This window comes from Ziziphus jujuba, chromosome 6, assembly GCF_031755915.1.
Source record: "Ziziphus jujuba cultivar Dongzao chromosome 6, ASM3175591v1".
NCBI classification, from domain to species: domain Eukaryota; kingdom Viridiplantae; phylum Streptophyta; class Magnoliopsida; order Rosales; family Rhamnaceae; genus Ziziphus; species Ziziphus jujuba.
Window position 1 is genome coordinate 26,389,847 of NC_083384.1, and position 17,421 is coordinate 26,407,267.

The 17,421-nt window shown below is 29.5% G+C and overlaps 2 protein-coding genes across 2 annotated transcripts; both read right to left on the reverse strand.

Moving 5' to 3' along the window:
• Positions 1–7,341: 7,341 nt before the first annotated feature.
• LOC107430019 ((S)-N-methylcoclaurine 3'-hydroxylase isozyme 1) lies at positions 7,342–9,552 on the reverse strand. The gene is made up of 2 exons (XM_016040799.4): positions 8,463–9,552; positions 7,342–8,123 (listed from the first exon to the last, which is right to left on the reverse strand). The coding sequence occupies exons 1-2, from the start codon at positions 9,411–9,413 to the stop codon at positions 7,518–7,520; spliced, it is 1,557 nt and encodes a 518-aa protein (XP_015896285.4). The 5' UTR covers positions 9,414–9,552; the 3' UTR covers positions 7,342–7,517.
• A 1,128-nt stretch (positions 9,553–10,680) lies between these two features.
• Positions 10,681–14,069, reverse strand: LOC107430020 ((S)-N-methylcoclaurine 3'-hydroxylase isozyme 1). The gene is made up of 2 exons (XM_016040800.4): positions 13,158–14,069; positions 10,681–11,563 (listed from the first exon to the last, which is right to left on the reverse strand). Exons 1-2 carry the CDS (start codon positions 14,064–14,066, stop codon positions 10,943–10,945), a joined length of 1,530 nt encoding a protein of 509 aa, XP_015896286.3. The 5' UTR covers positions 14,067–14,069; the 3' UTR covers positions 10,681–10,942.
• Between the last annotated feature and the right edge of the window lie 3,352 nt (positions 14,070–17,421).

Here is a 17,421-nt window from a genome sequence, read left to right on the forward strand (position 1 = left end):
TCACATGCTTTCCACGTGAGTGAATAGTAAGAGGGTATTTCACGTCTTTTTATGCACCTTTTTTTTTTTTTTTTTTTTCACTCTCCACCTCCTTCGCAAATTGGCAAAATGAAGGAAATAAAATGGAAATTTTTTTCTTCCAATCAGCTCATGCCTAGAAGTAAGTTGTCAAAAACAAAACCACCAAAGAGAGAGAGAGGGAGAGAGAGGGCAAGAAGGGAAAAGAATTATATTGGGGTTTGGAGGATTTGAAAATGATGAGAGAGTAATTTTCTTGGAATGGTGGTCATGTATGAATGGATTTGGCAGCGGGAAGTGCAATTTCATGGACCAAATTTTGGGATAAATGGCAAGTCTTTTGAATACTAGTTCAGCAAATTTTCAGGCAATCTCAAATATGCATTTAGATCAGATAAAACATGGGAGAGAAGTGGCTTAGATGAATAGGTGTGAAAAGACAATAGATATCCTTAATTTTATTCATATGTGCCAAACATGTGCTTTTAACGGTAGAAAATAAACGGTAAGCAAGGGAAGGACGAACGGTGCAACTGTTAAATCAGTTTAGGGATTAGTTTGTCAAGAAAAAAAGTTTGAGGACTTAAGTCTAACAGTTGATATAGTTTAGGGACTAATGCTGATAGTATCCCTTTTATTAATTGCTTGCCTTATAGAACTTATGAATACTGGATGATTATATAATATATATATATATATATATATATATAGTTATGTTGGGTTTCAACTTGATAGGGGAGTTATAAAGATAAACAGTGAAAAACAATCATTTAAATCATGAAAATATATTAATTTAATAATTGTAGATACTTTACTTACAGTTTTTTTTTTTGAATTATTTGCTCTCTATATATATATATATATCAATGTGTCTCAATTTACCAAACCAATAAAAAAAAAAAAACAAATCTCTTTATATAATATTATCATATCCATCTCATAAAAGGCTGACTAATTATGTATAATTAATAATAAGAAATGAATATTTAAGAATGAAATCCAATATAACTTTGATATATAACCGCTAGGTTTTTCTTTTACTTATTTATTATTACTATCTGAAAATTTATCTTTTTATTTTTTATATAAATAAACGTTTGCATACTAATTGTTAATTGATAGGGAAGTTATAAAGATAAACTGTGAAAAACAATCATTTAAAATCGTTAAATCATGAAAATATATAAATTTAATAATTGTAGATGCTTTACTTATAATTTTTTTAAAAATTATTAGCTATATATATACATATATCAACGTGTCTCTCAATTTACCAAACCAATAAAAAAAAGAAAAAGAAAAAAAAAACAAATCTCTTTATATAATATTATCATATCCATCTCATAAAAGGCTGACTAATTATGTATAATTAATAATGAGAAATGAATATTTAAAAATGAAATCCAATATAACTTTCATATATTATCGGCAGGTTTTTCTTTCACTTATTTATTATTACTATCTGAAAATTTATCTTTTCATTTTTTATATAAGTAAACGTTTGCATACTAATTATTAATTTATAATTTTATCTTTTTTATTTCTTTGTATAATAAAAGTTGCATACTAATTATTAATTTATAGATATAAGAATATGTTCAATTAACTTAACTTTAAAGCGATAAGTTGTTCAAAAAGAAAAAGAAAAAGAAAAAGAAAAAGAAAAAATTGATATATACAATATTGATCATATCAATATAAATTAATTAGGTTAAATTGGTCATCTACAATAAATTACACTGCATTTTGGTACATATAATATGAGTCCTGTGGAAAGAGTCAAACTCACTATATAACTTTGAGGTTGATACATAATTTTCAGTATTATTTTATTAAAAATAGTGCATTAATTAACAGTAAATCTTCATTAACTCTTGTTTTTTGGATAGAAAGTCTTGATTAGTTAACTAGTTCCAAAAATTGTACGGATGAGCCATCTTTGGAGGGCATGTTGTGCAATATTGAGGCAGCGTGATGTATATATTACGTCTTTTGAGTTGATTAATTGTTGACTATTATGCTTTGATTGATTCCTAATTCAGGGACTAAATATTATTAGAGATTAATTTAATTTCAACTTGGAGATTTGATGGGAATCTAGCAAGTTGCTTGACAGTTTTCCATACAAAACAAAATTCTACAAAAGAAAGTGTGGCAAGAAAAAAAATGCCTTCTTGAAGTGAGAGATCGATATACAGATCTTCCTTGTGAACTCATGCATAATCCTGATTGGTTTGCATTTTTCATCATGGAGGTTGAAATTTTTGGTTCCTATCCTTGTCAACTCACTTTGCAAGTTTTGGAATTGGAATTTTGTAATTGAGCTCTAAAAATTAACACAGTGCATACTTTTTTTTTTTCAGCAATATATAAAAATTTGTTAATAGTTGCTCATTTGTGTTCTAGCTAGTTAAAAAAAAAAAAAAGCTTTTTTATTTTTTTTTTATTTTTTTTTATCTTAGATATAGTCACAGTCTAATTAAGCATGGAATTTAATAACAGATAATTTTTAGAAACAAAATTAAAAATTTATTAACGGTTGTTGTCAAAATTTGTTATGGTGGCACATCTACATAACGTAACCCGGTATACATATATGTCTAGCTTCAAGGTTTGATTTCTATTATTAATATTATTATTATTATTATTATTTTATTTTTGCATAATGATTTATTTGAATTCAATCAGCTTGACTAAGAAAATATTATAATTTTCATTAAACAATTAACATTACCAATGATCCCATCAGAACGTTATGAATGGATGATTACTTCCTAGTTTTATACAAATAGTCAATGAAGATTCACGTTTATAAAAATATAATTTATAGGGGAAAATCCTAGTTTTGTATAACCTCCTAGTTTGAAAAACTTTTGCACTTACATTTTCATTTTTTTTTTTTTTCAAAACCTTACCTTCTAATTTCATATACATTGCAATTTGTTCATTTTTATTGAACATAAAATTATCAAGTGTGAAGAACAAAATAGCCTTCTATATATTGTTTCATTTAAAACATTGAAGATTTCGAAACTAATAAGTCACATACATTTCCATTTTCTGTGAAAGTCAAACAGCCGAAGAAACTGTTATTCGGCAACACTGCTTTATCACAAGCCAATTCCATGGAGACGTCCCAAATGTTCCTGCAGAGAGCTTCAATTGATCCCAAATCCCATAGCTATCATCATTTCAATATTATATTTTTCTAAACAATATGATTTGAGGAGATGGAAAACACCTTCAACTCTCTTTTTTTAAATCAATCTTAATTTACAAAACCACTAAAGGTAAACCATCCATCAAAATGGAAAACAATGGCTCCCTCTAGGCCTTCAACAAAACCTTTCAATTTCTAACATATTTCTCCAAAGTACATATCTCATCTTTTATTCGAAGCATAAAAATGTTTGTTAATCTCCTTTTTATTTTTTATTGATAAATTTGATTTCATCAGCAATGGCTAGCAATAAAATAGAGGCTGCGCTTTATTTGAAGGGGTGTTTTTGTCTTTCACTAGAATGTTTTTTACATTTGATTATCTTTGTTATGGTAAAAGGGCACAAATTGCAATGTATATGAAATTAAAAGGTAAGTTTATGAAAAAAAAAAAAAAATTGGAATCCAAGGATAAATATGATAAATTTTCAAATTAGGAGGTAAGTTAATGTAATTATTCCTAATATGTATCATAAGTAGTGGACCAAGATATTTAATAAAAATCTTTTAACAAATATCTTCACCTCTAATTGAGTATATCTAAAAGTAAATAAGCATTTAAAAATCATGAATAACATTTTGTGTTAAGAGTATCTCCAATGGCACTATAAATTGCTAAATTTTATTTGCTATATTAGAAACATAGGCATTCGTTAAAAAAAAAACCTCAAATAATTGTCTAAATATTCTATTAACCTATCTGATAAAAAAATAGACACTATCAAGGAAATGATCTATTTTACATGATCTGTTATACTATATGATTTAACAAAATAATATTTATCAATAATTAAACATTTTTAAAAAGGAAAAAATAAATAGATAAATATTATCAATTATTATTATTTTATTTAAATATATATATATATATATATATAATTAACTGGGATTTAAACAAAACTATAGATGAACTTTAGAATTAAATATCTATCATGTAAACATCCATTTCATATAGACTATCATCTTATCTATTGAATGGTCAATGTAATATTATAAAAATTATGGAAACCACTATCATATTTTCCTGGTGTCTATCAAATCTTGAATATATCCCACCAAAGATCAAGATGGCTTACCAAATATCTAATTACATTGAACACTGCCCATATATATATATATATATAAACAATTATGATGTGTAGAAACACAAGAATGATGTGTAAGGAACATAGTTCCAACTAAGATGTTAGTTTTAAATCATTAAATCATTAATTGATACAACATTTTGGAAATATATATTCCCAACAAATTATTATGGTATATAAATATGTGATGTACAGAGTAAACTCATATTAAATATGACTTTAGTATTATTAATTATTAAATTGCTTTAAATGCTATAATTTCAATGCAAATTTAATGAACTATTAAATTTTATTTAAACAAAATAACTATAAATATATTTTTAAATTTTAACCTTGAAGTGATTTAAAAATGATAAAATTTTTTTTGATACTAAAACCATCAGCTCCAGCTAATATCATGAATCTGATTTTATACACCTATATATATATATATATTTTTTTTTTTGGTGGAAGGTTTTATATTCAAATATAGATAGAGAAAGAGATGCCATTAATTTCTACATATATATAGATATATATATACACTTTTTTTTAGCTAAAATATAAATGTGTATATATATATACTTTTATGTACGCAAGAAAGCCAGAGAGTGAGGTCATTTCTAAATGCAGCTGATAGATATACATTTAATTCTAGCTCAGATTTTCCTGTTGTTACAAAAATGGAACGGGAGACGGGTATACGGCAATGGCCTTGTGCTCACTGTTTAGTTATGCTGCTTCTTTCATCATATAATTTAACATCAGGTCAGCTACTGTTCTTTTAACCACGCAATTAAAAACTTTAATTTTGTCGTTAGGAAATTGTTTAATGGTTATTAGTTTAACTAATCCCTTATCTTTATTGATGTGGACCAAAAATAAATGCAGTTTGTTGCTTACTGGCAAGAAATTACCTCAACGGCAACCTATTATAGTAAACATCATACGCATTATACTCCAACAATTTTTCTTTTTTTAATCATACATATAATTTTTTTTTTCTTTTTTTCCCAGAGAGTTTAAGTATTTTAGCTTCAATTATATATGGCCAGAGATGCATTAGATGCTTTGGTCTTTGTCAAAATTTCAACTCGCTAAAAACAACCATGAAAAAGTGAAACCACATTACTAGGTAGAGATTTCATTCAGATCTTCTTTACCACTCACTATGCTTTTTCACTTCTGCCAATGGATGAAGCACGAGGGAATAATAATGAAAGTCATTTCAAAAAGAAAAAAAATTAAGGAAAGAGATAGAAAAAGAAGGCTCTCAAAGCTTCCCAAAAAAGTCATTCTCAGTGGATGGAAAATGTACAAACAATAACATATATGCATTATGAAAATATAATGTTACATCTTAATCATTGAAACCATACTTAACCTTAGTCCAAAAAATGTTTATCATCTATCAATTAGTAGATTAAAACTTTAAGAAAATAAGACAGAAAAATAAAAATATCTAAAATAAAAGAGTCTATGAGCCTTCTAATGGGCTTTAAGAAAGAGTAGTACAGTTGAGGTACAAAGGGAGTGGCTGTTCTACCATTACATTGAGTATCTTTTTTGTCCATTTGTGTGAGATTTTTCATGGGGTTTATGCATCCTAGTTGATTTTTGAGGATGACAGGAATGAGAGAGGAATTGAAGGAAGAAGACAAATGAAAGTGACAGCAATATAATAAAGAATATGATGGAGACACTACCGGCAAAGTAATGGAAGGAAGTAATAGTTAGTGGTCCTTGAATGGACGAAATATTTTCACCGACTTGTCTTGTTCTATCATTGTCTTAGTAACAGTTTATGACTTTTGAAACGATGACGCTCTACAACATGTTCAAGAGTCTAGGAGAGCCGCTAGTTATGAATTCAACCATATTCACCTGTTTGTTGTTCGGTTTTATCTCATAAAAAATCCTTTCCAACAAGGACAGTCAAATAACAAACTCACAAATTCACTTTTTCTCAAGACTTTCCTTTAAAAAAAAGAAAAAAAAGAAAAAAGAATACATAATTTCGACGTACATTTTTCTCAGATATTTATGACCTATATCTTTAGGCCTTGGGTTGATTATTTGGGTTCAATAACAACTTAACCCAGCTCCACTACCTGTGAAAACCCAAAACATTGAAAAGGTCCAATCACAACAAGAAATGTGTGGAACAAGCAAAATAACCCAAAATAGAGAGTATTTTATTCTTTAATGGATCCTCTGCTAAGGAAATTTTTGTATAAATATCTTTTGTTGTATGCTAGTTGAGAAACATGATACAAGCCAGCTCAAGATATAAATAACATAAAACTTTGGTATAAAACCATATTGTGTGTTTACGAACAACTATATTACATGGAAATTGATAATTGCTTAGGGCCTGTCCTATACTATTTTACAAAAAGGAGATGCTAGTAAGTAATAGCTCCCTGTAAGTACATGTCAATCAGTGAAATCATATCCATGGTGCTGATGGGTGTGAGTTTCACAAGTAGTTCTTGATAATTACAATGCTTTGTCACTCGTTAATCTTAGTCAAATTGTTTAAGGTTTGTATAATTAAGTGGTTTAGATTATAATATTAGAATTTGACCTCGACAACTTTCTTTTCCTCAATCTAACTAATTGATTGCATATATAACTTAGTTGCTCATCTCTAACTACTTTTACATTATAAAATCCTCAAACGTGGTTTCAGAATTACTACTTGAGTAAGGTAATTCTATATTAAATTGCCTAATTATGATCAATTCTGGAAATAAACAATTCATCAAAGCTGAATTTTCTAAGACATAATTATAATTTGTAAGCTAGTGTTCTACTTTAATGTCATTTTTGAAAAGATTTGTTTGTCAATGTGAGGGTTAATGGCCATTATAAGGGATAACCATGGAGGTAGAATAATCTGGAAATATATTCAACTTTTATCCACATTTTAGTTAAATTATTTCATTACACAGAGTATAAATTCAAATGACCCTTTTTTGTAATCCCACATTGGTTTGCAAACTGACTTGTTAGGAACAAATTTTCTCACATTGGCAGAGGAAATGATAAGAGCATGAAGATTCAATTGACTAGGAGAGGAAGATTGAAATATATCCTCTCTTTAATGTTTTTCATCATAAGTTGGAAATATGACACAACGGATACAAAGCCACAAGAATCTAAATTACATAAACTTTCAAAATATCTATATGTTACATTTCAATAATGTATACCTTAAAACTTAGTTAAAGGAATGAGTAGGAGAGGCTGTTCCTTCATCATAGTAAGATCATATTTCTCGGCCATATCCAAGTTGTTTGGATCTTGTCCATGTGGAAGAGACCAGTCAAAGGAATGGATAAGAGAAGCAACAACCAAAGCAACATGCTTAGCAGCCATAGGTAAACCAGGGCAAATTCTCCTACCAGCTCCAAAGGGTATCAATTGGAAGTCATTCCCTTTGAAATCCAAACTCGAGTTGAGAAATCTTTCTGGTTTGAATTCTAATGGATGCTCCCAGTGGTCGGAGTCTCGACCAATGGCCCAAAAGTTCACTAGAACCATTGAGTCTTTTGGAATGGTGTAGTTCATAACTTGGCATGACTCAACAGCTCGATGTGGGAGCAAAAGTGGTGCAGGAGGATGTAACCTCATGGCTTCTTTAATACATGCTTGAAGGTATGTTAAGTTGGTCAAATCAGGTTCTTTAACCAAATCTTGTCTGATTTCTCTAGCAAGTTCATCTTGAACACTCTTCATGCATCTTGAATTTCTAATTAGTTCCGCCAATGTCCATTCAATTGTTGAGCTGCTAGTGTCTGTGCCAGCAGTTAATAGCTCCTGCAAGCACATGACAAATCAGTCCAACTATCAAATAATTATGGTGTTTAATAGTAGTTCATGAACTTGATTAGTGACACAAAATTTTGTTTGTAGAATTATAGAACTTTGTTATTACAAGTGTTGATCCAATCGTGATAATCATTTCTTAAAGGAAAAGTTAGTTTTCAAAAAACAGAAAACCGTTTTTGAGCCACATGGCTAAACAAGGCCAATGCTTCTTGTTATAACTAATTTTCTGATTAAAAATACTCACATTTTATTGCATAAACAGTTTTGTTGTGACAGAATATATAATATTTATGTATGGGACAGGGGAGATAGGAGAAGGAATCATACCAGAAACAACATGTTAACCTGTTCCTCAGGACAATTTTCATCGAGTAGAGCATCAAGGAAATCTTGTTGGGTTGAAGCATTGCTAGATTTTCTCATCTCCTTCCTTTCCTTGATGATTGCCTCCCATATCTTCCGGCTTCTATCAAACAGTTCCAAGGACTTCTTTCTCAATCCTTGTAGATCCAATGGACCTAAAATAGGAAAAATATCGGATATATTTGGAGTAGAAGCAACCTCCATCATACTCCTCACAAGCCTACTAATCTCCCCATTTACACTTTCATTCTCCAAGTTTATAAGATCTCTCGAAACCATAACATTGCTCAGCATATTGAATACAACAGCAGACACTAAATCTCTAATCTTTACCTCCTTACCTTCCAGTTTACCTATAAATTCCAACATTTCCTTTACCTTTTTCTCTCTAATACAAGCTTGAGTGCTTATTGCTTTGGTTGAGAACAGCTCTCCTCGACAAAGGGTGCGTAGATTCCTCCAGTATTCATTGCACTCCAAAGTCCATCCCATTGAAAATTTGTTAAGTTCTAGACTCTTAGCTGGTGCAACATGAGGAACATATCTACCAGATAGATTTCGATCTTGGGTCTTGAGAATTTCCATTGCAGCAGTGGGTGATGAGCCGACGATGAGATGCTGGTTACCAAATCTGAGTGAGATGAGAGGACCATAGGTTTGAGCTAAGCTTGTCAAATTTAGATGAGGGTCTTTTCCAATCTGAAGGATATTGCCTATGATTGGCCATGGAAATGGGCCTGGTGGGATTGGTGGGGATTTGGATATAGATGAAGCTTTGATCTGCTTGAGGATGAAGAATAGGAAAGGTATGGTGATGATGACTAGGACGAGAAGATTGGTTTCCTCTAAGAATTGGGACATGATTTTCATAAACCCCATTTGAATTTCTGCAACTAAAACTGTTTTTTGAATCATCAATTTAAAGTGTGTTATAGCAAAGGTGCAGGGTACTCTGTATACGATATGTTTGTAGATCTGTTCGTCAATCGCATTCTTGATTAGCTTAGATTATTATTTTATTAGCTTAGAATATTATTTTATTGTTCTATGATGTAGTGACAAAAAACTATTGTATTAGCATATGAAACCCCACAATTTCTTCCACAAATTTAACAATTGAGTGCATAGTTTGGTTTGCAAGCCACCAACTACTTCTCCAATAGAAAAACCACAACTTGGTACTAGAAAAAGTATGCATCTTTAGGAACATTATATAAAATTTCCATTCTCCTCCAAAGTCTCCTTAATTTATTTTCCACAGAAATCCTCAACATGAGAATCAAACCAAAAGGAAAATTTAATCTACTAAGCTGTTGTATATTTCCAAAACACAATTGTTTGACATAAAGCCAATTATTGGTTTTTCATGTGTTTCCTTAACTAACCTGCCTACATGTTTAAGAAATCTTGTAGCTTATGCAATCCCATTCCCCCACACCAACTATTTGCTTGTTGCTGACAGTAGCCAGTAATAATAATAATAATTAACCATTGGTTGGTGATTGTATAACATCACCCAAAGCTCATGTCCTACTTTTATTAAAAAAAAAATAAAAAAATTGGTTCTTGTCCTATTTAATGTTTGGGCAATTGTGGCAGTTTTTTTTTTTAATTTTTAATTTTATTTTTTATTTTTTAACACAGCTTTGGAATACAAATGGAAAGGTTACAAACTCTAAGCCTTTAGAAGCAGTATATCGTTTTCAAGCACACCTCCCCTTTGTATGAGAATGTGATTAAAGAAGATAAGAATAACAGAACCAGATTACCAAGAGGTTCAGTTATGCAATTAATTAGTTATTCATGCATATCCGCATTATTGAACTAAAAATAAACATTGTTCCAATAAAAAAAAAATATAGAATTAAAAAAGAATTGCACAAATCCAAGTATAATAGTGGGTCAGATGTTGTAGCAGAGTCCATCTCCTCTGCAATTCAGATCCAAATATTTGGATTTTCATCTGCCCTTTTCAAGCATGTGTGAGACAGAACCTGAGAGAACAACAAAGTTGAGAAGAAGAACATCTACCATGAACATGGTCGTTGAGAGTCTCCATGGTATGGCTAAGACAGTTTATATACTGTTTTACCTTAAGATTGAACTTAAAAAAAAAAAAAAAAATTCTGCTAATAATCTACTAATAAAATATTAGTATACAATATTGATCCAAGTTCATTGATGAAATAACATAATAACTTGCCAGATTTACGTCTTAATTACATAAAATTTGAAAATTGTCTTGTCACATGAAACATACAGTTTATGGTACAACTGAAATGTAAGACAAATGCAAACTTCTTTATTATTATTATTTTTTAAATGCTTCAAGATGTGTCCCTGTGGAGGCAGTTCGGTGGCTGCCTAGACAAATAAAATTTTAATATAAAAAGAGGGTCCATACTAGCGTAGTTGCATATTATATGTTAATTAGGCTAGATGGATTAACAATCTTTACCTTCACTTTTAGTTTTGGGAATAAGTAGGAGAGGCTCTTCTTTCACCATATCAATGCCATATTTTCCATTCATATTCATGTCCTTTGGATCCTTTCCTTGTGGAAGAGACCAATCAAAGGAATGTATGAGGGAAGCAACAATCAAGGAAACATGTTTGGTAGCCATAGCTGCGCCTGGGCACATTCTTCTCCCTGAACCAAAGGGTATGAATTGGAAATCGTTTCCTTTGAAATCCAAGCTTGAGTTTATAAATCTCTCGGGTTTGAATACTAATGGGTCTTCCCAGTAATTGGGGTCTCGTCCGATTGCCCAAATGTTCACCAAAATCATTGAGTCTTTCGGAATGGTGTAGTTCATAACTTGGCATGACTCAACAGCTCTATGTGGGAGTAGAAATGGTGAAGTAGGGTACAATCTCATTGCTTCTTTGATACAAGCTTGAAGGTATGTTAAATTGGATGTATGTATTTCTGTTATGAAATCTTCGTAGATGACTCTACTAAGTTCATCTTCAACAATCTTCAAGCATCTGGGATTTCTGATTAGTTCTGCCAATGTCCACTCAATTACTGAGCTACTTGTGCCTGTTCCAGCAATAAATAGCTCCTGCAGATGAGTTTCCATAAGAAAGTAACCTATGAGCTTATAGGGGATGTATACATGATTTTTACATTTTTACTGAGAACAAAAAAATTAAATACATGTTACTTAATCAAAACTATATTTATTTTCCAATTTAGTTTGTTTCCATGGGATAATCCTGTTGGTAATAATCGTTGGTGATAATTTCGAAGACTAGAAATCAAAACTTGGTGATAAAATATCCCTCTCCAATTTATCAAAAAAAAAAAAAAAAAAAACATTTCTATTTCTAAATTAACATACAGAGCGGCCTTTCCATGTATCAAGGTGTTTGACGAATATCTCAGCTATTGAAATGACTTCATCGAACAATGTATAAAACATTGGAGGTTAAAAATCTTGTATTTATAACTGTTTTTAACTTTCAATCTTTCATACCTCATTGGATGAGATCATTTCAATATCAGAGATGATTTATTAAAGACCTTGTTACAGATATATATATATATATATATATATGTGTGTATAACTATGTTACAGTGTATATTAAGTATATATGTTTAATATCAGATAATATATTATCTGGCATTAAACGTATAAATTATAATGCATACCAGATATGGATCATAAAAAATTTATAAATATATATAGTTCTGCTAAGAAGAGCATATATAAAAAATGCATATGCATATTTAAAATTCCGCAAAATATTACGAATATATAAGTTAAACTTTAATTAATTTACACATCCTTACTGGACGTTAAGCATGCATTGCACACAAAAACTGGTGCTTTCTACATAAAAAATATTGAATGATATAGTAAGCATATTATAAGAGATGTGACTAAACATATTAAATATATATATATATATATATATGTGTGTGTGTGTGTGTGTGTGTGTGTGTGTGTGTGTGTGTGGATCTGGGGTTATAAGAGTTGACTAAACATAATATATATTTTAGTACAAGTCATATACAGTGAACACATATTTAATAGCAATATTTTGTCACCTTGATTAGTAAACTTGCAATAAATTAAAAACACCTAATTTTGTTTTGTTTTATTTTTTAAGCTAGAAATCAAGAAATACAGAAAAGTGATTAAGAGTATCAGAGACAGCATATATATATATGAGACAGCATATATATATATATATATATCTACATGTATATATATATATATATTTAAAATAATATATATATATATATATATGTATATATTTAAAATAATGTGTGTGTATATAAATATACACAATTATGATCTACTCAGAATGTACAATTCGTTCAAATTAATTAAAGTAACTCAATTATTTTTATTTCAATCTAACTTTTTTATTTTTATTTTATACTAATATTATAAAATCAACCTACTCTAATTGGATAATTATTATATATATATATATATATATATTTTAACAGACGTGACTACCTATATTCTCTATTTGAGTACAGGTCATACACAGAGAGCACATATATAATAACAATATTTTGTCACTTTCATAAACTTGCAATAAAGTAAAAACACCATGCGTTTTTCCTTTTATTTATTTATTTATTTTTATATAAAAAAAAAAAAAGCTAGAAAGCATGGAATATAGGGGAATAATTAAGAATACCAGAAACAGAATATTGACTTGTTCTTCAGGACAACCATTGTCGATGAGAGCATCAAGAAAATCTTTTTGACTTGAAGCATTGCCAGTCTTTCCCATCTCCTTCCTTTCTTTGATAATTTCACCCCATATCTTTTGGCTCCTTTCATGGAGTTTCATATACTTCTTTCTTAATCCTTGCAAATCCAATGGACCTAGTATAGGATACAGATCGGATATATTAGGAATAGAAACAACCTCTACAAATTCCCACACAAGCTTATTCATCTCCCCAATATTTAGACTTTCATCTTCCAAGTCAATAAGATCTCTGGAGACCATAATGTTACCAAGCATGTTGAACACAACAGCAGACACTAGGTCTCTTATATTCACTACTTGACCTTCCATTTTGCCTATAAACTCCAACATTTCCATCACCTTTTTCTCTCTTATACAAGCTTGACTCCTCATTGCTTTGCTTGAGAATAGCTCTCCTTGACAAAGGGTACGCAAATTTCTCCAATAATCATTGCACTCCATGGCCCATCCAAGTGAAAGTTTATTGAGTTCAAGATCCTTAGCTGGTGTAACATGAGGAACATGTCGTCCGGATAAATTGCGATCCTGTTTTTTGAGGATTTCCATTGCAGCAGTAGGCGATGAACCAACGATGAGAAGCTGGTTACCAGATCTAAGGGAGATGAGTGGACCATATGTCTGAGCTAAGCTTGTCAAATTTAGGTGAGGTTCATTTCCTATTTGAAGAATGTTGCCTATAATTGGCCATGGAAATGGACCTGGTGGAATCGATGGGGATTTGGATATAAGAAAAGTTTTGAACTGCTTGAGGATATAGAATAGGAAAGGTATGATGATGAGGAGGAGGAGGAGAAGAAGATTGGTTTCCCCTGAAAATACAGCTTGAGACATGATTTTCATAGACAATAAATTTCAAATTCTGCAAGTCAAACTTAATCTTGTCATTTTAAAGAGTGTGATGTAGAAAGGTGGTTGGTGCTCTATAAAATAATAATATGTTTGTAAATAACGTTTTCAATCACTATGTTGAATACTATTTGAAGCACCAGTTTTTTCCAACTCATCTGACCTTTGGATTATTTATGGATAATACCATAATATCCCTCATAGCATTAAACAGTGCAAATAAATGTTTGGTAACTTTTTAGCTGCACAAAAATGCATGTGAGACGCACACATAATAACAACTTTCGAGTTTGAGCCGTAAAAGACCTCCCCAACACTACTAGGCCCACATCTATTTCACATCCAAACTAACACCCTTTTAGATGGGTTTCAAGGATTCGCAAATTCAAGCTCCTTTTTCCTTTTTAACTTTTTTTTTCTTTTATTTTCTAATTTTGCTTTACACTTCCTCCTTTTACCCGAAGAAACACTTTTTATTTCTCTGATTTTTTTTTTCTTTTCGTTTTGTGCTGACTTATTATATTGTTATTATTATTATTTTTTTTTGTATTTTTTTTCCAACTTTATTTGTAGAAATTGATTGTTTTCTATTTTTTTTCTTCTTCTTTTTTTTTTTTTGCTAACTTATTATGTTGTTATTAGTTTTTATTATATATTTATTTCCAACTTTATTTGTAGAAATTAATTCTTTTCTAAATTTTATTTTTAGGGTAAATTTCGTTTATATAATTTTAGTTTTGCTATTATTTCACTTATATTTTATATTTTTTTAAAATATCATTAACCTTTCTTCAGTTTTGATATATATCAAAACTAATCTCTTTGTTAATTTTATCAGTTTATACCAGTTAATTTTAAAAATTAAAGACCAAAAGGAAGTTAAATCTATATGTTATAATAATAACATTGTCAAAATACAAATTTAGTCTTTAATTGTTAAAATTAACTAATAAAAATTAATGAAACTATAAAATTGGTCTCTTTTGACAATATATTAGAAAACTAAAAGAAGATAAATGATAATTTTTCAAATCGTACGGGATTTAAGTGAAATAATGGTTAGAGTGAAATGATGCAAATGAATTTTTCTCTTATTTTTATATTAAAAGGGATCGATCACAAACTATTTGCATTGTGTCATTCATGAAGTCTTCTTTCTAATATTTCAACAAAGTTCTAATATGACGGCCTAACCACTGACTTATTGAGCTTTTTCTAAAAGTGTTAGCCAAGTTGTTTTTGGATTCCTAAGCTCGCATACTTATACATATCTATGTCATAGTGTGTGAGCAATGCGTAACTTTATATTCCACAACACGATGTTAAACCCTGTTTTTACGGCTCATTTCACTACATTCCTTTCCTTTGTGAGATTCAGATATGCTTTAATGGTCTGTTAGTTTAAGAGTCCATGTGGACATCGATCCCTTGGTGGTTTTCACAGCCCATAAACATATTTTGGCTTAGTCATCGGTTTGTTACCATAAGTAATGATTCATTGGTCTATTGGGTTTCTTTCAAAAATGTTAGCCAAATTTACTCCTAGGGTCTTAAACCCGCATACTTTACATTCCACCATATTTCGTTGGAACATATCCTCATGACACATTTGATTGCATCCCTTTTCTTTTTTAAGATCTACATGGATTTTAATGGTCCGACAGTCTAGGAGTTCATTTGGACTTCGATAATCTGTTGGTAGTTCCCACAACCAATAGACTTATTCAACTAACCTATTGAGAATATTGCATTTACGAATATCATATGTTGCTAATTATTTGTAGTACTAATATTTTAAAATTGAGTCTTTGGTTAAATATTATTTTTCCATAAAATTTAATTTTTGATAATTTATTTAATATAATAATAGAAAAAAATGCATATTTAATACATGTTCATTGTATAGTTTTTCACAAACATTGTACAGTGATAATATAGTACAAATTAATATATTATCTACTAGTACAATATAGGCTCATTAAGCATGATTATATTAGCCTGTATTGTATAAGTTTGTATTGTATAATATTATGTACAATGTTCAATGCATGATCACACTGTATTATAAATTTTTGTACAAAAAAATAGTTTTATTAAAAAATGATTATTTCATTATTCATATCATTTTGTTTAAATAATTACATTATAATTAATAAAAATTAAATTATCATTTTTTAAATATTATAATCAATTTTTAAAATAATTATCTTTTCTATTAAATTGAATTTGAATCATTAATAATAATAATAATAATAATAATTCATTACTTAAAATTATATAATATTAAAAAAATTTAGAAAAAGGTAACACTTTCACACACACACAAAAGAAAAATGCTAATAATAACAAAGGAACCTAACACAAAATTGCAGTGCATAATTCCAAACCAAAAAAAAAAAAAAAAAAGAAAGAAAGAAAAAAGAAAAAAAGTACTGCATCAACAAAGAAGAATGAATTTTTTGTTTTAATAACAAAGTGCAGGCATTTTAGGGGGGAAAAAAAAAAAAGAAGTGTAGGCATTAAAAAAAAAAAGCAGTTTTGTGTAAAAAAAAAAAAAAGGATTTCTTTTTAATACAAAATACAGCATTGTGGCAAAAGAAAAAAAAAAAAAAACAAAAGAAAGAAAGAACGAAAGAAAAAAAAGAAAGATGTGCAAACCTGAAATATGGAGCAATTTTTTGGAAGACAGGATTTTTTTTTTAAAAAATAAAATAAAAAGTGCAATACTGTAGCCCCAAAAAAAAAAAAAAAAGGGAAAAGAAAAAGAAAGATGTTGGTGTGAAAGAAAAGGAAAAAAAAAAAAGCGAAACCAAACTTGAAAAAGCCTAAAGAGCCCAATCTAGCAATAACTTGATCCTCCATGGATTAATATAATTTACAGTAAGGTATATTATTATATTAAATAGTGGATTCGACATCTTTATATAGTTGACTAAACGCATCAATTCTAGTCAAACGTTGAATAAGATAGCTTATACAGTATTGAACATGGTATCAAATGTATCCTTCATGTTTAGCCAAGGTGGAACTTTATTTCCATACTATAACAATCAATATTACAACCTGATGTAAATTGTTAGTTAAGGTTTTAATAAAATTACAATTTATTTAATAAAAAAAGTTTGATTATATATGGCTTATTGCTTGACGTTATTTTTAGATAAGCTTTTGACTAAATGATGACAGTTATAAATTATCCTGATGTGGGGTAGTGAGGTGGATGGATTTTGGGTGGCTCTGGTCTTTTGCGTATAAGCTTTGAAGGTAGTACTTGGTATCAATTACGAATGACTTGATAGTAACAATAATTTATTAAGGTGTGAGGCCAAAGTATTTTTGG

Coding starts and splice junctions, on each gene's coding strand:
- LOC107430019 (XM_016040799.4), bottom strand. CDS start 9,413: ATGATTCAAAAAACAGTTTTAGTTGCAGAAATTCAAATGGGGTTTATG. Junction 8,124..8,462: donor AGGTTAACATGTTGTTTCTG/GTATGATTCCTT, acceptor ATGTGCTTGCAG/GAGCTATTAACTGCTGGCAC.
- LOC107430020 (XM_016040800.4), bottom strand. CDS start 14,066: ATGTCTCAAGCTGTATTTTCAGGGGAAACCAATCTTCTTCTCCTCCTC. Junction 11,564..13,157: donor AAGTCAATATTCTGTTTCTG/GTATTCTTAATT, acceptor ACTCATCTGCAG/GAGCTATTTATTGCTGGAAC.